Raw genomic sequence first — 20953 nt, 5'->3', positions numbered from 1 at the left:
AACAAAGAATGTGTGCTCAATCATCTGAAAGACTTCCCCACAAACTTCTAGGATCATTAATGTATTTATTTAGTTTGTTCATGTTTTTCAAATTCAATAGCATTTATTTTTAGCATTAAGTCCATCAATCAGACCAATCCTAGCTCTGCACTGACCAGCTGGGTGACCCTGGTCAAACCACTTTTGTGCCCAGGGCCCAGAGTATTTTTTTTTCCCCAGGACTGTGGTGATTGCTGAATGAGCTAATACATGAACATGTTGGCATGGCTCGAGACAGTGAGTAGACCTGTGCTCTGGGTTAAGGCTCCTCTTTCCATCATCCCTTCATACTTGAGAGACAAGGGACACACAGCCCAGCAGTATCTAGGAGTCTCCCTAACAATGGCATCCAAGAATGGAGAGAGGCGGGCAGTGGTTTCAATTAAAATTCACTGTTTCCCGCAGAACAGAAGAAAGTAATAAAGCAATGTAGTAAATTACTGCTGTGGAAATAATGCCCAGATAGAAGAAATAAAAGATAAATTTATGACCTTAATCAATCCTTTTTTTTAAACACATAAATACATAAGGGGGAGGATTGCTTGAAGCCAGGAGTTCAATAATAGCCTGGGCAACAGAGTGAGACCCCATTCTAAAATAATAATAATAATAACTGGGTACGGTGGTACATACCTGTAGTCCCAGCTACTTGGGAGGCTAAGAGAATTGCCTGAGTCCAGGAGTTTGAAGCTGTAGTAAGCTATGATCATGCTACTGCACTCCAGCCTGGGCAACAGTGGGAGACTCTGTCTCTTAAAAAACAGATAGTGGTCTGGGACACTGGTCTAAGTCCCTATGCATCTGCAGTTCCCTGGGGCTTGTAAATGGGCACTGCATACTTAATATGGATGCCAACACCTCAAAGAGCCTTAATCTAGACACATGACTGCAGAATCCCTATCTGAGGTCACAAGGATTTTTCTTCCCCCCTTTTCATCCAGGATTCATCTAATGTGGATTGTTTCATTCCAATGATGAAACAATCCACATATTGATCCGTCAGAAGGCTGGCATTAAGCAGGAACAGGATTTGGAGCTGCTTAAGCATTTCAAGGGAAGAAACTCTGAAACTCTCAAATCCCTTCATGCTGTTTTCTGGAGAAGGCTGTTCAAAATGGGCTCTGATGAGAATTTTGTTACCAGCCAAATCCTCTCCAAATATTAAGAGTTGAGAAAATGATAACTTAATTCACATGTATTCTGTTTGAAGTTTTGTTATTATTATTTTTTTTTTCTCTAATGGATTCTATTTCAAGTATTCATAGAGCCTTTAAAATACAAAGAACCTGGAGTCAGAGGGAAGTGAGAGGCAGCTTTGGATTTCTTCCCTTTTAAATTTTTAAAAACTTGTAACAAAAGGCAGGTTAACAATAGAAAAACATACAAATGTATTTAACTGAAGTTACATATGACAGAAGATTCTTCAGAAATGAAAACCCAAAGCCAAGGGAAAACTGGGTATTTTTGTTTAGGTTTGATGAAGAATGGTCAGTTGTGTAGAAGTATGATTGGACAAAGAGGGTATGTCCTAATGGTAATAAACTGGGAGAAACTTAGCAAGGCCTCTTTGTGTAACATTCCTTCCCTCTAGGTATTTCATTTTATTATTAATAATATTTATGTGTACATATATATACACATACATACACACATATTACATATAATAGTTATAGTTATATGCCATCACATCTCAATAGTCAGTTATTCATTTTGCACAGGGTGCTTTGCTTGGGGCCATATGGAATGGGGTTCTGTAAAGTATTCCACATTAGTGCAATGGTTCTCAATGGGGGCAGTTCCTCCCATCCCTAGAATGTATGATAGTGTCTGGTGATATCTTGGTTGTCACAACTGAAGCAAGGGGTGACCTTGGCATCTAGCAGAGGCCAGGGATACTGCTGAACATCTTATATAATATACAAAACAGCTCCCCACGACGAAGAATTATCTGACCCAAAACATCCACAGTATTGAGGGTGAGAAACTCTGAAGTTGGTACTTACATTCACAATAAGCATATGAAAAAAAAAATGAAGCTACATGAAGGCAGAGCGAGTCCACACTCTGGACTTAATTTCCAACAGCAGCTACACAGTGCAGCTGAGCCCCAGAGGAAGGCTGGTCATCTGGGAATACCACACCCATCGCTACCTGTTCTCAGTGGGTTAGCAGGACATGAAGCAGCATGGAACACAGAGCAACACGATTATTCTCCCAGAATGAACTGTAGTTCCAGGAGGTACCTCTGAGTTGCCTCTGCCCAGGACAAGGTCCCAGCCAGGGCAAGAGCATCATTTTTCTTATGCTATATAATACAGCACGCTCTCCCATGCCTGATGGCCCACCCTGACCCAGCCCTCCACATCCTTGGAACCCCATGACCCCCACCCTCAACCCACAGTTGTGAGCTGATCAAGTGGGGAACTGCACAGCTTCCCTGGGGACATAATGACAATGCAGAAAAGTTCCCTTTGTCCTTGTTCATGTGGAGCACATTCACGTGGATGCAAAGGTCACTGCTGAATTTAAATAACCCCCATGATAAATCTGCATGAGCCCGATTTGTTCTACTGGACTTGTTGGATTAAATGAACACAATTTAATGTTCTATAGGACAAGGGCTCCTTTCATGGCTGAAAGAAGGAGCAAGGGTGATTTACAGTTTCATACATACTCATTCGCTACATTATCTGCCTTGTGCCTGTAGTTATGAATATCAACTCATCATCCGGCGGCCATTTCTACCCGTTCAGGAGAATTTAGCTTTTCATTAGGAGGGGCTCTGCCATCCGGAAAAAAAAAACAATAAAAAACAACAACAGATTTCCGCAGTGTTCGCTGAAAAACAAGCACCAATATTTGGACCCTTGTACCTCACCTTTTTCTTTTCCTTAAATCCCTATATTTGTAAATAAAGTAAGGTTTCCTCCTCTTTTCCTACAAAAGGTGGTTTTCTAAGCAGATTACCACCACACAGAACTGTGCATGAACACAAGGCTTAACTTACCTAAGATACCAAATTATTTTTGAACATCCATATCTTATGAACTAACACTTTTTTATAATGATATATTAAAATAAAATAATGTTTGTTGATTCATTAAAGTAGGTCTGAACTCCACTTAATAACAAATTCTGCTTGATTCTACCTATTTGGAAATCATACAAGTATATCCAAACATTATATGACCCAGGTTTTTTATTAACTACAAGTCTTAGGAATCCATGTGACATTTTGCTCACGGATAGTTAGAGACAGGATTTTCATTTTTCTCCACTTGATTAAAGAGAAAGTATAAGCAAGGATTGGGAGTTGATTTTGGGAGTGGGTAGCTGAATTAACTCTCAAACCCCATCCCCATAAGATGTTGCGGTAACTCATACAGTTTGCTATCTTGTCCTCAGGTGTCTCTGGGCACCTTGTTACCTCCCTCTTTTGTTTCATATAGAACCTTGCTAATCAGGATCTCAGGAGAGCAATATCAGCATCACCTAGAAACTTGTTAGAAATGCAAATAATCAAGCTCTGGCCTAAGACTCTATAGTCTAGCAAGCTCACCAGGTAATAATTTTCAGGTTGAAGTGTGGTCTGGATTTCTCTCCATTACCCCCTCTCTTATCCACTATGTTGTATACCATATATCAAAAGGCAAGCTGATGTTATATGCAGCTGATTAAAAAACTAAAGACATCCAATATTTTAATAAGCTATTTCCTGCAATTTTAATAGAGAAAGGAAACGTCTATCCTGGGAGTAATCAATAGTTAAAGGTAGAATTTGAGGTATTCTTACAGCACATACACTTTTGAAGAGGATTTCTTCCTCCTAAGTCACCTAAAGTGGGGGTAGCTAGTCTACCTACACATAAACTATGTTTTACTCAGGTTTATTTCAAGACGCTCACAGAAAGCAAAAGAAAGCTGAACTTCACCTCTACTCAAATACAAGTGGAGATGCCAGTGAACGGAGCATGAGTCAAAGGGAGACAGAGCAACTGCAGAAAGAAACTTAGAAATTCCATGCCCTGGACGGTGACCCATTGAAAGATCCGGATTAAGCAAAAATCACTTTCACAGGCAGACTCGCAATGCAGCATATGCTAATCCTGGATCTATGTTTTACAGACACAAAAGAAAGAATGAAGGGGTCTCTTTTATGTATGTGTTTTTCCCTTTAAAATAATTCCTTTAAGAAGTAGGTCTCTCAGAAGGAAGATTGGAAAAAACAAACAAACAAAACAAAACAAAACAAAACAAGGCCCTTTAAAATTTAACTATTATCAAACTCAGAAACAAAAGAAAAGAGATGTATGTATTTGCTACTTCTAATATCTTACCACATTCCTGACATTTATGACTTTTAAAATTCGCTTTCTAATAATATCATGCCTCGCAAGTTATCCGGTAAGCTTCACTTGTTTATATTCCCTGTATAGTTGTCTGGCCTCTCTCTCTGCAGGTCAGCCCATTCTTCAGGCCCCCTTCAGGTCTGCAAAGATCCCTTGTTACTCAGCTCTGCTCTGACATGTTACACTGTTCATAGCTTATAATCCACTGAGCTCCACTGTTTTTTTGTTTTGTTTTGTTTTTGTTTTAAATAAGCTGCCTTAAATGGTCGCCTTATATCATATGTATGATGGTTCTGTTTTTCCTATGAGACTAAATTCCCTGAGTGCAGAAAGTATCTTCCAATGTATTTCTGTTATGTCTCCCACCCTGCTGACACCTGGGGTCTAGATCAATGGTACATCATTCACTTTATAAAACTGAGTTGAAGATTTCAGTGCTACCTAGCAATTGCTAAGGCAAGACATAGCTGCCTTTCAGAAATGTCTTCCTCAAGACAGTGGGGTCCAGAAGCAGTGTGCCTGTAGCTTACACAGACTTTTTTTCTAGTTGGAAATATGGGATGATGATGATGATCGTAATAGTTAACATTTATTGAGTTCTCTACTAAACACTGGCATGTCAGCCCTGTACTATGTGGTTTCCATGGTGTAAACATGACTAAAATAAACCTTCCAAAGCCCTAGAAGAAACTTCCACCCCTGCTCCCCAATTCAGCCTGGATGACCAATGAGGGCCACCCTGGACTCCCTCAAAAGAACTGGAGGCCAGGCGCGGTGGCTCACGCCTGTAATCCAGCACTTTGGGAGGCCGAGGCGGGCGGATCACGAGGTCAGGAGATCGAGACCATCCTGGCTAACATGGTGAAACCCCATCTCTACTAAAATACAAAAAGTTAGCCGGGTGTGGTGGCAGGTGCCTGTAGTCCCAGCTACTCGGGAGGCTGAGGCAGGAGAATGGCGTGAACTCAGGAGGCGGAGCTTGCAGTGAGCCGAGATCGTGCAGTGCACTACACTCCAGCCTGGGCAACTGAGCGAACTAGAAGGAAGCAACATTCCTGCTCACCCAAAGAGGCAAGTGAACACCAGCCTGCTGGTGTCTCCACCTCAGACACGGAGGTAGGCTAATTTGATTGAATTTAACTGCTTGGCCTGGAATTAAGCAAGAGTTCTTTGTACCGGCCAGAAAAAACCACACAGCATTACAGCTTTTGTTTTCCTTAAGCCACAGGAATTACTAAAGAAAGTCCACAGACTACTGATTCTATGTGATTCTAGTGCGGTAGAAAAAAACCCATATTTGTGTAGAGAACAGATGTTCAATAAAGAAATCTCTCTCCATTTTGGGGTTGGGAACATCTGTTATCTGCTACAAGCTGTATATCATAAGTCTTGGCATTATTTGCGTTGGTGTTAATCATTTTAATCTTTATTATGTAGCACACTGCCAAAACAAAACCAAATTCTAAAAATTCCAACTGTATGGCAGAGGAGGAAATGAAAGCTTAGTTTACTAGAGTCAACATCCATTTGAGAAAAAATCTAAAGCATAAATCTTTCCTAAATATACTGGTTAGTATGCCTATGTATCTATGTATCTATCTATCTATCTATCTATCTACACACTGGTTAGCTACACATCCAGCTTCATTACTGAAAAATGTTATATTGATGTAACTATTTCAGACAAATGACTTTAGAGAGTCAGGAAGAAATGCCAAAAATTAAGACTTCTATTAGAGAGTTCCTTGAGCTGGCTGAAGGCTGCCCCCTAGGCAGCATGATACTTAGAGCAACACCATTAACAAGAATTTCACCAGACTTGGAGTTCTGTGACTCTCATTAGAAATAGGCATAACATGACTCTTACAGAGCTTTGTAGTTTACCAACAGCCTTCAAACACATCATGATGACATTCAGACTTCATGAGCAACCCTTGCCGAGTAAGCAAGGTCATTCTCATTTTCCAGATAAGTAAGTGAGGTCCAAAGAGATTAAATGACTGTAACTACAGTAAAGTAGTTAGAATGGGGTATCAGCTTTTTTTGTGGGATTTCAATGCACCAGGCACTGTGCAAAGGATTTCTGGTGAGGACTCCTATATTCCTTGTAACTATTTTTACTAAAAACTACATTTAAGAGAGGTTCAATAATTTCCCGAAGGTCATGCAGCTGGTAAGTTCACGAAGCTGGTAAAAACTGTGCAATACAGTCTGTTTCCCCCGCTGTGTTCTATGGTGTTTCCTAGTTAGAAAGCACAGAGCAAGCATTTGAAACTCAGGACTTCTAACCCCAAATGTGACTTCCTCCATGAAGCCCTCCCTGACCATCACTTCCACCAACCCTATATTGAGTGAAGCTCCCCTGCTGGAATCATTTATGTCTTTCATTATATCAGAAGTATTTGTTAAGTTCATATAAGTTTGGGTCCCTAAAGGCTGGGACCATATCTTAAGTTTATAACCCTCTTTATTAGATCTTACTTGAAAAGTAATAGGTACAATAAATGGTTGGTGATTGAATAAATGGATAAAAAAGCAGTATTTTCTTATCATGTGTCTGGAAACTACAAGGTATGCTATATATTTCTTTAGACAATTAGATCAGTTGGACAAAAATGTCATTCCTGGCAAAAATGCTTTTTAAAAATCTATGGCAAGAAGAGAGAAATTATGAACATGCTTAAGGATCTTATTAGCAACATAGGCCAAATAGTGATAAAATAGGGCTTTCTGAAAAATTATGTTCAAACTTTTAAAAGCCGTATAAAAAAAAGCTTTAGTTACATGAATGAGCATGTTCTTCTCTGAACTTCACATCCAACCCGAATTCTTCCCTCTTCCCTGTGACAGTTATTCTTTCTATTCACTCCTAAGTAAAGGAAGAGAACAGTGAAAACTTCCCTTTTGCAGCTTTTTATTAACTTCTTTAAAAAAAAGGGTGCTGGGCCTACCATTAATGACTCAAGTAGCAATGGGATCGAGATGGAAGAAGCAGAATCTGACTGGGGTATTTCAGACTCCACTGGGTTGTGAAATGTGAAGATATCTGTGGCCTCAACTTTTTTACTGTGACATTGTTTGTTTTTGTTTTTGTTCTCTCTCTCCCTCCACCCCAACCCTCACTCTTAAATTTTCAAAGTGATTGAATTCATTTCTCTGTGGCTATGTTCTAAGGAGCTCTTTGCCATACCAAGAAGTAAATCAGGAGCGCTTCCCAGGAAAGTTGGAGGCCTGTTCCTCAGATGCATGGAGAATTTTATCCACTTAATGGGGCTCTCAAAGGTTGGGCCAAGGCTCCAAATCTGATTCCTCTCCTCCAAGTACAAGCAGGCCTCAACAGATACTGATAGTTAGTACTCTCTTTGTCTTAAAATAAAATACAAGTCAAATCCTGATTCAACACTGTTAGAATGCAAAAATCTGCTTAACAAAATGATTGATCCACTCATAATTAGAGAAAATCAATAATTTTTTTTCTTAAACCCTGACATTCTCTTTCATTATATTAATGGGAATCTGACATTTATAAAATACTTGAGGTCAGCTACGTGTTTCTGTTTAACAAACATAGGCAGGAGAAACAACTATCAACTAGATTAGTAGTTCATTAGGAGAGCTGAGTTTGTTCACACCAACAAATCTCAACTGAGCCTTTTTGACCAATATCAACTCACTTGCCCAGGGTGAAATTAAATTATTCTAAATTTCAATGAATTAAAACCCCATCCATCACAACTCTCACTGTTTTACTCCTTTGTTCAGACCTAAAAGAGGCAAATCACAAGAAAGCAATGAACCTCTCAGATCTGCAAAGAACTTTTCCAATGTACATACCTGTCTCAGAATGCATTCAGCCAAATGCACACCTGATACTGATCCTTAGGCCTTTCTTATCCTTACTCAACCAATTAAGTTTTCATTACAATCTCTAATAACGTTTTGAGCAAAAGACCAGAAAATTGAAGTTATACATATTTTATGTAAAAATTGAGACACTGGAAGTTCTTTTAAACATGGATGCTTCCTTGATGGGTAGTACAGGAATCGCAAAAACATCTGGAGTTTAAGGTGAAGGCTTTAAGGAGATCAGCAAGGGGGAAGTGTCTAGAGGTAGAGGCATCACAAAGCCAGCTTGCTCATAGAATCCGCAGAGGCCAGGTTACTCTTTTTCAAGAAAGAGAAGGAAGCAGCTGGCTCTCTGAGTGGCCTGGGAACCACATTTTATTATTATGAGTAAAGCAAATCTAATGCCTTCTGTGAAAACCTCTGATTTTGATTAGATCACTCCCACTCAGTGTCAAGTGAAATTAAAACATACCAAATAGACAGAAGTGGCACTCACCTTTTCAGAAACTATTCTCAGAAAGGAAGATGCTATTCTTTAGAAAACAAAGTAAATGAGTACAGCAAGTGTCAGGCTGACGAATTTAAAAGCTGGACTACAAACTAAAAAGAAGTCATATAAGCATTCCCTTACCTGTTTTGATATTGATGGCAAAAAAATTCTGAGGATTTCCACTTGTAATCCTGTATGTCAGTTTTTCATTGGAACTGGAGTCAGGATCTTCAGCCAGGATCTGAATGACAGATACGTCCTTTGGAGAGTTTTCCATGACAACAGGATAATATATAGGTTCTGAGGTCAGCGGGGCATTGTCATTCACATCTTCAACTTCAATGTAGACCTCAATGGTGGAGTAGAGTGGAACAACGCCCCTGTCTGTGGCATACACTGTTAGCCAGTATGACCCCGTTGTCTCCCGATCAAGAATGTCTGCGGCAGTGATGACCCCTGAGAGAAAAAAGAGAAAGTGTGACTGTCACAGAGAAAGGGAAGACATTAAATAAATAATCTCAAATTCCAAAGGACTACACTAAATAATCTTGGCATATGAAAAACACCCAAATCCATAACATAAGGTTAAATTAAGATGTCACTCTTTACATAAGAAAATGATTTTCAGCAGGACCATATTAAATAGTTCTTCTACTGTTTATAGAGTATAATTACATTCACAAATACTTTATTTGAATTTTGGAGATAGATATCTCTCAAACAAACCTGCGCTCAGATGCACACACACAGAAGAGATGATATAGGGGAATGAGAAGAGGTTGGGCCAGGGGTCAAAGCACTTCCCATGTTTCATGGGAAATCAGTGTAGTATCAGGTCAATATCTCCATTTGACCTGATATTGAATTGACTTCTTATGTAATGAAAAGCTCTCCTAGGGTAAATTATTTTATTTATTCATTTACAGAAAGAAGAAAAACCTTTCAAACATTCTTTTTTTTTTGCCTGTTAGAGTGGAAAATATTTTGCCTGCAAAGATATAACCCTCCTTCTTACTCTTTCCCTGAAAATCAAATGTCACAGCTATTCCAACATAATCAGAGAAGAGGTCATATCAACACATGTTCTGAACGAGTTCCATCTCCCTTAAGAACTCTACAGAGGGCCCTAATAAACTCTGAGCCACTTTGAGAGATGCTCATGGACAATCATTTTAAATTAGGAGCACGAAATGCCCAATCTTTCCCATTTCATGGTTGAAACAAGTACCAACCAGGAAATCAGATGTCTGCCTAAAAAGCCAGAGAAAACACAGTGCTCTTGTCTATCTTTACAACCCTTACCCAATCACCAGGCTACAGAAACTTACCACAGGGACAGGATCCTGAGCCCATCGTGATGGGAAAACTCTGGGCTCAGTGTATAAAAACTGTAAAAGTAGTCAGGAGGCTCATAGAAAGCGTGAAATTCATGTAAATCCTTATACGATAAAAGACATTGTGAAAAGAGTCAAGAAACAGTTCTCCAGTTCTGCCCTGAATTCTCTATCCTCTGTATTCCTGTTAAACTTTTGTCTAAATTAGGCATATAACTTAGCCTATAGACCCTGCATAAGCAAACTGCCAAGTACAGCAACTGGGAGAGAGGAGGGCACCTGTCCAGAAACAGTTAGGCTGGAATACTCAAAATTTCCTCAAACTCAAGACAGATAAAATATTTTAAGGGTGATAACCTGATTGATGTTGAAATTTCAGCTGCAACGTTATTCACCAAAGAACTCTGCATAGTGGTAGGCCATGGGACAAAAGTTAATCTTAAATATTCTCAGTGGAAATATGTAAAACAATGGGTTCCTGTAGAATATGGCTGATATCTGGTAGTTAGAAAAGAAATGCCAATCTGTCATTAGAGGGATAGGTACTAGACAATAGAATAGGAAGAAAATGAGAAGTAAAAGCAACAACAACAACAATAATAACTATTATAAACACAGTGATATGTGTTCATTGATTGAATGAATAAAGATAGCTTTATAAACTGGGTTGACATTGCTATCTATAAGACCACCAGGATGACTAAACAGTGGAAAGGAGAACTTTATTGGCAGCCAATATCGGTTTGCAAACTGGGAAGAGATGTTGTCCAGCGTGTGCCGAAAGTGCTCTCTTTTCCAAGAGGGGAAGGCCAGGTTGGTTTTATGCCTCACAGGGCCCATGGCACACAATGCAGTCATATATATTCAGCAGATTTGGGAGAAACATCATACGTATTTATGAGAAGAGCTGACCATATTCGCAGAGGGAAAACATACATGCAACATACATTCTATGTTCACTTTGGGGCAGGATTTTAGCATTAAAATGAGGTGGAATTTGGCTCTTTACATCAAAAGATGAACTATAGGACACAAAGACAGTTTGTGCACAAGCTTCATAAGCTGGCTGATACTGGCTTAGGTCTGCAGTAGCTTATCAGAAAGGAATGTTTATGAGACAAATCCTCTGTCCAACCAGAGTTTTAGTGGTCTGGGTTGTAAATCAAAGTTAGGACAATTTGCCTGGTAGCTCTTATTGTTAGAGAGTCTAGTAGGAGAGTGGTTTTTCCTGTAGGAATTTAGAAATCTGCCATGCCAGGTGGGCCCTGAACCGTCAACCCAGAGGCTACTCTGTTTTTTAACCTTAAGATTCATCTTAGTTGATAAAGGACCATCTATTTTGGTCTCTCAGACAGAGTCAATTGTCAACATGACATGAAGGACCAGAGAAGGAGGACTCTGGGGATTGGATACCTGGCCAGGTGTGAGCACATCTGTGAGTACAGGACACCAGCACATCACAGACACCATGGACAGTTTTGTGGAACTCTCATAGCAGTCAGTGCCACGAGCTGCCACCCAGGTAGGCTGGAGCTCTGCAAGTCAGAGAACAGACAAGTGACAGGGAACTAAGCAGTCTCTGGGATGGAAACTAAGCGTAGAAAGGTGTGAGCTGGGGTGAGGGATACAGGTCAGGAAAAAAATGTTCTGCAGTCTCCGCAAGGCACCTCTTCACTGCCATGAGACCTGTCCATTCAGTTTACAGGCATCCACTGGACCCTGTGCTGCCATTGGAGGAACACAGATAATGAGAGGGTCTCTGTCCTCAAAAGACTCCCAGTCCTTTGGAGAACACAGATCTTTATTAAGGAGATCTGTACTGAGGGGATAAATGCATAGCCAACAGCCAGAAGGGCTAATCTGGTTTAGACCGATATACTAGGAAGAGCAAAGACTCTAGAACCAGAAGGGGATGGGACGCAGGGGAAATAGCATTTACTGAGGATCCATAATGTGCTTGAGACCTGTAATTCAAATTCCCTATAATATAAACTTTATAATTATCTCTTAAAGATAAGGACACCATGTTGGTAACTTGCCCAAGGCTCCACAGCTAAATGTAGAAGAACCCTAGACTGTCTGCCTTGAATAACCCAGTTTCAAATCTGGTATCCTTTACTTTCTACCCAATTGACCATAGAGAAGATGTTCAACCCAAGTGAATCCAGTTTTCATACCCATCTCTGTGTTGTGGTAATCATTAAATGTACACCAAGAGTTTGGCAATATGCGTGTGGCATAGTACATGCTGAGTATGTGTTAAATCTATGTGAACGAAAAGCAATACCATAGGCGTTCTAAATGGTAATCACACCCTAAAGCAGGGGATAATCTTGAAAGGTGAGAAGTTGGGGATGAATTGTCATGCTAGATGTTTTTTCTTCTCTGGTCATGTGCCATTCTCACAGTCTTTGTGATTCGCCCATCACATAATTTTTTGTGTGTGAAAGTATCTGGCCTTTTGGGGGAACGTCAAAGTAAGGTCACTAAAAAGAGAACATAATTCAATAAGCAATAAAATCAAGGAAGTTTTTCAGTTTTATTTGTCACCTTGCCTGACTACCTGCTATGCCTACATTTCCACGTATGTGTGTGTACACGCACACACACACACACACACACACCAAATCACTTACATATAGAGATTTGCAGTCACAAAATTGCTTGGCAATTCCTGGAAGTCACTAAATTATTTTCTTCCATTTGTCAAACAGGAAGACGGTATATCGCAGCCTTTGGACATTAAAGGATTTTGAGAAGTCCTTAGATGAAATGCATTCACCAATACAAATTAAAATACAAGGGTGGGATTTTACCTTATTTTACTCTTAATGAAGGATCAGACATTTTCCTTAAAAATTAGAATTCTCTCCTGTTAAAATAAAAGATGTCTATGGCTATATTTACCAAGTAACTAGAAATGTGAATGAGTATCTTGGAACACAATGTTCAGATGTCAGTTTTATGATCCAAAAATTTGAGGACAAATTTTAGAAGGACTGAGTCTGAAATGTGTTAGTTACTGAGTTTCATCCAAGGCTCAATATTAATCATATTAACACCGCTGATGTCCAGTGATAGTATTTCTTCATACCTATCCTCTTATAGCTAATGATGGTCAACATAGTCACAACTAAGAATGTAAATCCACATTACCTCTTTTATCAATCAAAAACTCACTTTTAAGATTGACCAAGGAATGCCAAAATCACATCTTGAGGGCCCTTAACATTGTGACAACCGCAATGCATTCTTTATTGGTTTTTATTAAAATTGAGGTATCTGGAATACAATAACCTATCCATGTCTAAAGCAAACAATTGGTAAGTTTTCATTTTCATGAAACCATCACCACAATCAAAACAACAAACATATCCATGATCCTCCAAAGTAGCCTCTTTCTCATTTTCAATCCCTTGCTCCCAACTCTTTCTACCCACAGGTAACCACAGATTACCTTTCTGTCATTATAAATAACTCTGTATTTTCTAGAATTTTATAGAACCTAAATAATATAGTATGTACTGTTTTTCTGTTTTCTTTCACTCACAATAATTATTTTGAGATTGAGCCATGTTATTTTGTGTATAACAATAGTTAATTCCTTTTCATTTCTTAGTAACATTCCATTGTGTGGGTATACCATTTTTTTTTAACCATTGACCTACTGGTGAATATTTGAGGTGCTTTCAGTTTTTAACCATTACAAATAAAGCTGCTAAGAACATGCATCTAAAAGTTTTATATGGAAGAATACTTCCATTACTCTTGAGTAATAACTTAGGGGTAGAATGACTATATCACAGGAGAGGTGTATATTTGCACCGTTTCACATTCCCACTGGCAGTGAATGTGGAGGGTTCCAGTTGCTCCACATCCCCACTTGTGGCTGACTTGGCATGGTCAGTGTCTCAAGTGTAGATATTCTAATGGGTATATAATGGTATCTCATTGAAGTTTTCATTTGCATCCTCCTTATGATGTTAAGCATCTTTAAAAGCGCTTATTTTTCACCTGAATATCTTCTCTAAGATAAAGAAGTTATCATAGGTTAAGTGTTCAAGTGTTTTGCCTATTTTTAAATTTGGGTTGTTTGTTTTCTTGAGTTTCAAGAGTTCTTTATATATTCTGGATAAGAGTCTTTATCAGATAAGCGATTTGCTAACTTCCTCCCCTCCCCAAGTCTGTGGCTTATCTTTTCACTCTTATAATAGTAATGTTTGAAGGTAAAAATCTTATATTTTCATATCCAATTTATCAATTTTTCTTTTATAGGTCATGTTTTGGTATTGTATCTTAGAAATCCTTGCCTAATCCAAAGTCACAAAAATGTTGTCCTGTGTTTTCTTCTGGTCTAATAGTCTTAGGTGTTGTATTTATATCTATGATCCATTTTGAGTTTTCTTTATGGTGAAAGATATAGATCTAAGTTCATTTTTTGTATGTAGATGTTCATTGTTCCAGCCGCATGTGTTGAAAAGACTCTTTTTCCACTGAACTGCCTTTGCACCTGTGTCAAAAATCAATTGCTACATGTATGGGTCTATTTCTGGACTCTCCATTCTGTCCCATTAATCTATTTGACTACCTTTATGCCAATATCACATTGTCTTGATTAATGTAGCTTTATAAATCTTGAAATCAGGAAGTGTAAGTCTTCCAACTTTGCCCTTTTCACAATTGTTTAGGCTAACCCAGGTGATTTGCATTTCTATATAAATTATAGAATCATCTTTAAAATCTATAAGACACTTAGGAAACCCACTAGGATTTTGATTGGGATTAGATTTAACCTATAAATCAATTTGGTAAGAACTGGCATCTTGACAGCTTTGAGTCTATTGATCCATAAAAATGGTATTTATCTTTACGTATTTGTCTTCTTTCATTTCTCTAAGGAATGCTTTATAATTTCGGTATACAGAGCTTACATATCTTTTGTCAAATTTATCCCTAAATATTTCATGTTTTTGATATATTATAAAATGCATTATTTTTATTTTAATGTCAATTGTTTAATTTTAGTATATAAGTTACAGTTGATTTTTGTATGTTAATCTTGTATCCTACAACATTGTTAAACTCACTTATTAGTTCTAACCAATTTTTTTTTTTATTGTTATACTTTAAGTTCTGGGATACATGTGCAAAATGTGCAGGTTTGTTACATAGGTATACATGTGCCATGGTGATTTGCTGCACCCATTAATCTGTCATCTACATTAGGTATTTCACCTAATGCTATCCCTCCTTTAGCCCCCCACTCCTTGACAGGCCCTGGTGTGTGATATTATCCTCCCTGTGTCCATGTGTTCTCATTGTTCAATTCCCACTTATGAGTGAGAACATGCAGTGTCTGGTTTTCTGTTCTGTGTTAGTTTGCTGAGAACGATGGTTTCCAGCTTCATCCTGTCCCTGCAAAAGACAGGAACTCATCCTTTTTTATGGCTGCATAGTATTCCATGGTATATATGTATCACAGTTTCTTTATCCAGTCTATCATCGATGGGCATTTGGGTTGGTTGCAAATCTTTGCTATTGTGAATAGTGCTGCAGTAAACATACATGGGCATGAGTCTTTATAGCAGAATGATTTATAATCCTTTGGGTATATAAACAGTAATGGGATTGCTGGGTAAAATGGTATGTCTAGTAAATTTCTTGGTAATATTTCTAGCATTATTTGGCTCACTGGATCTAGATCCTTGAGGAATCACCACACTGTCTTCCACAATGGTTGAACTAATTTACACTCCCACCAACAGTGTAAAAGCATTCCTATTTCTCCATATCCTCTCCAGCAACTGTTATTTCCTGACTTTTTAATGATTGCCATTCTAACTGGTGTGAGATTGTTTCTCATTGTGGTTTTAATTTGCATTTCTCTAATGACCAGTGATGATGAGCTTGTTTTCATATGTTTGTTTGCTGTATAAATGTCTTCTTTTGAGAAGTGTCTGTTCGTATCCTTTGCCCACTTTTTGATGGGGTTGTTTTTTTTCTTGTAAATTTAAGTTCCTTGTAGATTCTGGATATTAGCTCTTTGTCAGATGGATAGATGGCAAAAAGTTTCTCCCATTCTACAGGTTGCCTGTTCACTCTGATGACAGTTTCTTTTGCTGTGCAGAAGCTCTTTAGTTTAATTAGATCCCATTTGTCAATTTTGGCTTTTGTTGCCATTGTTTTTGGTGTTTTTAGTCATGAAGTCTTTGCCCATGCCTATGTCCTGAATGGTATTGCCTAGGTTTTCTTCTAAGGTTTTTATGGTTTTAGGTCTTACATTTAAATCTTTAATCCATCTTGAGTTAATTTTTGTACAAGATGTAAGGAAGGGGTCCAGTTTCAGTTTTCTGCATATGGCTAGCCAGTTTTCCCAACACCATTTATTACATAGGGAATCCATGACTTGTTTTTGTCAGGTTTATCAAAGATCAGATGGTTGTAGATGTGTGGTTATTTCTGAGGCCTCTGTTCTGTCCCTTTGGTCTATATATTTGTTTTAGTATCAGTACCATGCTGTTTTGGCTACTGTAGCCTTGTAGTATAGTTTGAAGTCAGGTAGCATGATGCCTCCAGCTTTGTTCTTTTTGCTTAGGGTTGTCTTGACTATATGGGCTCTTTTTTGGTTCCATATGAAATTTAAAGCAGTTTTTTCCAGTTCTTTGAAAAAAGTCAATGGTAGCTTGATGGGGATAGCATTGAATCTATAAATTTCTTTGGGCAGTATGGCCATTTTCACGATATTTATTCCTCCTATCCATGAGCATGGAATGTTTTTCCATTTGTTTGTATCCTCTCTTATTTCCTTGGGCAGTGGTGTGTAGTTCTCCTTGAAGAGGGCCTTCACATCCCTTGTAAGTTGGGTATTTTATTCTCTTTGTAGCAATTGTGAATGAAAGTTCACTCATGATTTGGCTCTCTGTTTGTCTATTATTGGTGTATGGGAATGCTTGTGATTTTTGTCCATTGGCTTTGTATCCTGAGACTTTGCTGAAGTTGCTTATCAGCTTAAGGAGATTTGGGGCTGAGACGACAGGGTTTTCTAAATATACAATCATGTCATTTGCAAACAGAGACAATTTGACTTCCTCTCTTCCTATTTGAATATCCTTTACTTCTTTCTTTTGCCTGATTGTTCTGGCCAGAACTTCCAATACTATGTTGAATAGGAGTGGTGAGAGAGGGCATCCTTGTCTTGTGTGGGTTTTCAAAGGGAATGCTTCTAGCTTTTGCCCATTCAGTATGATATTGGCTGTGGGTTTGTCATAAATAGCTCTTATTATTTTGAGATATGTTCCCTCAGTACCTAGTTTATTGGGTGTTTTTAGCATGAAGGGGTGTTTAATTTTATTGAAGGCCTTTTCTGCATCTGTTGAGATAACCATATGGTTTTTGTCATTGATTCTGTTTTTGTGATGGCTTATGTTTATTGATTTGCATATGACTTGATTATGGTGGATACACTTTTTGATGTGCTGCTGGATTCAGTTTGCCAGTATTTTATTGAGGATTTTCACATTGATGTTCATCAGGGATAATGGCCTGAAATTTTCTTTTTTTGTTGTGTCTCTGCCAGGTTTTGGTATCAGGATTATGCTGGCCTCATAACATGAGTTAGGGAGGAGTCCCTCTTTTTCTATTGTTTGGAATAGTTTCAGAAGGAATGGTACTAGCTTCTCTTTGTACCTGTGGTAGAATTCGACTGTGAATCTGTCTGGTCCTGGGCTTTTTTTGTTGGTAGGCTATTAATTACTGCCTCAATTTCAGAACTTGGTATTTGTCTATTCAGGGATTGGACTTCTTCCTGGGTTAGTCTTCTAACCAATTTTTTATAAATTCCATAGTTTTTTCTACATGGATGAGCGTATCATCTCCAAACAGAGACAGTATTACAACCACTATCATCACTATCATGACTTCCACACACATCACTGTTTAATCGTTGTGCACCTGGTATTTTGACAGGTACAATAAATTCAGTCTTCATTAATTCTTTAAAATCCCTCATTCATTCAACAAATATTTATTACTGCAAGCACTTATGAGGCAGTTACTGTATTTATCCCCATTTGACAGATAAAGAAACAGATATAGGTTAAGCAACTTGCCAGTGATCACTCATCCAGTAAATATAAAATTCTCTTCTCAAACTTTAGTTTGTCAGACTCAAGACCAGTTGTTAACAAAAACCATATTGTATATTTAATCTATATTTATACAAAACCCAGATACAGTATCATATCTAAAGACATTTTTCCCCTCTGATAGAGAAGTGTCATTAATTGAGCAAACATTATTTAATTAATATTTTACTTTCTTACTCATGTTTTCCATACTGAATGTAGAAATCATAAAAAGATACTTTTTGGTACATCTTGGTATATCTTTGTAGAATATAAATATTTTTAAAAAGCATTACTGACTCTCTTCAAAGAGAGTCTGTTTTTATTTATAAAGATAGGCAGAATATAAATGTCTGTGACATATTCATAACCCATTACTCAACACAGTCCTGGAGTATTCATCCCCAGAATGGGGTCTCCTTCCATCTTTCTGTTCATAGTGGGTTCTATAATAGCAGAGTTTCTGGCTGCCTGACATATAGTAGGCACTCAATAAGTGTATGTCCATGACACTGATTCAGCAGTAGGTAGTTTATATCAATGAAGGGATTCATTAGCCTCCCTCAGACCTGGAAGAGACCTCTAAGAACACTGGATACAATTCTCCTAATGAAAGTATCCCTTCCACAACATCCCTGATCCAGAACCCAGACTCTGTTCCAAATCAGGTGATAGGATCCTCACTGTTTACTGGGCAGTTTTAGCTAACACATACTTCTTCACACTGAGGCAAAAATTTGGTCTCTGTAATTTCAAAAGCCATTTCTACCTGTATTCCCATTCACATTCCAGAATAAAACAGAACAACTTTGCAAACAACCTTTCTTCTATGACAGCTCTTTCAGTATCAGAAGATAACCATTTCTTTGCTGGGCTTTTCTTCTCCAGTCTAAGAATTCCTTCCTCATGTGCCATAGAGGTTCTTTCTTCATTCTGATCTCTGTCTCTGATTCAATAGGATAGGACCTCTGTCCATTCATAAGTGCATGCTGAGTGGAAGTAGAAATGAGCGATTAAGGACACCTCATTTAAAAAATAAACCATCTACAATGAGCTTCTAGCATGTTTCAGGTAGTACTGCTCAGTGAAAAGGACTCAAGTGAATATCCCAGACAGCAATGCATCCTATCCCTCACATTTTTACCTATCACTGAAATGCTCAAGGTGGATTACAGTAAGATGCTCAAATTTTACATTGATGTTTATAAAAATGTAATTTTCAAAATTCATTAGAAGTACAGCTTGGATTTTTTATGCTCTTTGTTTTTAAGGTATGCTTATGTTTATAAAATTGTTCTTTTCTGTTTTTATCTTTATTTGCTGTATAATAAAGGCAGTAGCAGACCCAAAATTCTCTGGGCATCTTAATATTTAATTGAATAAGTAGATACACAGAAAGTATTTATTTATTTGTATGTTTGTTTCGGCAGAACTGTGCACAGACTGAACTTTAATTATTTAATTCCAGCATGAAACACACATTTTTTTAATTAATTTTTATTCACAAACAAATTGCTCACTGAATCAGTCCGAAATATTTGAGATGAAAGGGGAAATATACAAAGCTGTTCATAATTAGATAAATATTACTTGCTGGGTTGTTTACCTTTCCTACTTTCTAGCCATATCCCCACATGCCACATGCCAAGTCTAAAATGACATCTTGCCCCAAAAGAATGACACCCAAACACTCACAACAGCTCCAAACAACCTATCAGCATACGGATCAGGGAATACTTTGGGGGTCATGTGTTTATAACATGGTAAAAATCACCCTGCTGGGATAATTATTAGAGACTCTGGGGCCATTAAAAACAATCTTAAAAAATACCTCGATGGCATATTTGTTGTATATGCTCCTAACAGAGTCTGTTCACTTGTGCATGATTCATTTAATGCTTATTTCTAATTATTGAAAATGTAAATTCTCAAATTTCAGTGCATTAAAGATTTTTTAGCTTCTTATTCTGAAATAATTATAAATTCATAGGAATGTGCAAAGAAATATATAGAGAGTTCCCTGCACTCTTTACCTAATCTTTCCTAATATTAACATCTCAGTGCATTTTTAAATTGCTTATTTCTTCAGGAGTCAAACTCTTTAAACTAGATTTATTTCTGAGAGCACATGAAATTCTTTCATGGGCTCCATAACCACTTTTAGCCAACCCATGCCTGCCTCTAGCAAGATCACACAGATACTATTTTTCTTTCTTGTTCTATTCATCCTTGGACCTGTATAAGATTCTTAATGCCTTCGCAGAAATCATTGTTCAGCACAGTGTGTGGTAACAGTTAAGGAAGAATGGGTATTTTATCCTCATAGGCCCAACCAGGGTCACTCCACTCACTCCTATAGTCATATCTGTAATTGCTGTCAGTCTGAAATATATGGACACAGCTGAAACAAACTGAAATGGCATGAACAGAGATTAGCAGAGAAATTGTGGGTGGAGATAATCTTAACTTAGGTGTTTATAATGCTTCAAATACATTTTAGTGTGTTAAATACAATTTGCAGAAGGCCACTGGTTTGGAATGAGTTCCTGCACCAGGCCCAAAAGATCAAACCAAAATGGAGTCACTCATATTAAGTTCCATGCCACCAAGCCAACACTAAGTTGTTTATCTGACCTTCCAAGAAATCAAGATATATATATATATATATATATATATATATGTAATTTTGGGACATATATATATATATAACTTTGAGATATATATATATATATATATAACTTTGAGATATATATATATAACTTTGATATGTGT

The 20953-nt window shown here is 37.8% G+C and overlaps 1 protein-coding gene across 4 annotated transcripts in view; it reads right to left on the bottom strand.

The window, feature by feature from the left end:
- The window catches only part of FAT3 (FAT atypical cadherin 3), a 679936-nt gene that overhangs the window by 367435 nt on the left and 291548 nt on the right, over positions 1-20953 (bottom strand). For all 4 annotated transcript variants that reach the window (XM_032167143.2, XM_032761586.2, XM_058446445.1 and 1 more), the window contains exon 3: positions 8866-9180. In XM_032167143.2, coding sequence (XP_032023034.1) covers positions 8866-9180 — 315 coding nt within the window. The remainder of the gene's footprint in view (positions 1-8865; positions 9181-20953) is intronic.

Source organism: Hylobates moloch, unplaced genomic scaffold (assembly GCF_009828535.3).
Source record: "Hylobates moloch isolate HMO894 unplaced genomic scaffold, HMol_V3 SCAFFOLD_11, whole genome shotgun sequence".
Taxonomy (NCBI): domain Eukaryota; kingdom Metazoa; phylum Chordata; class Mammalia; order Primates; family Hylobatidae; genus Hylobates; species Hylobates moloch.
Note: the sequence above shows the minus strand (reverse complement) of the source record. Positions and strands in the feature narration are given on the sequence as shown.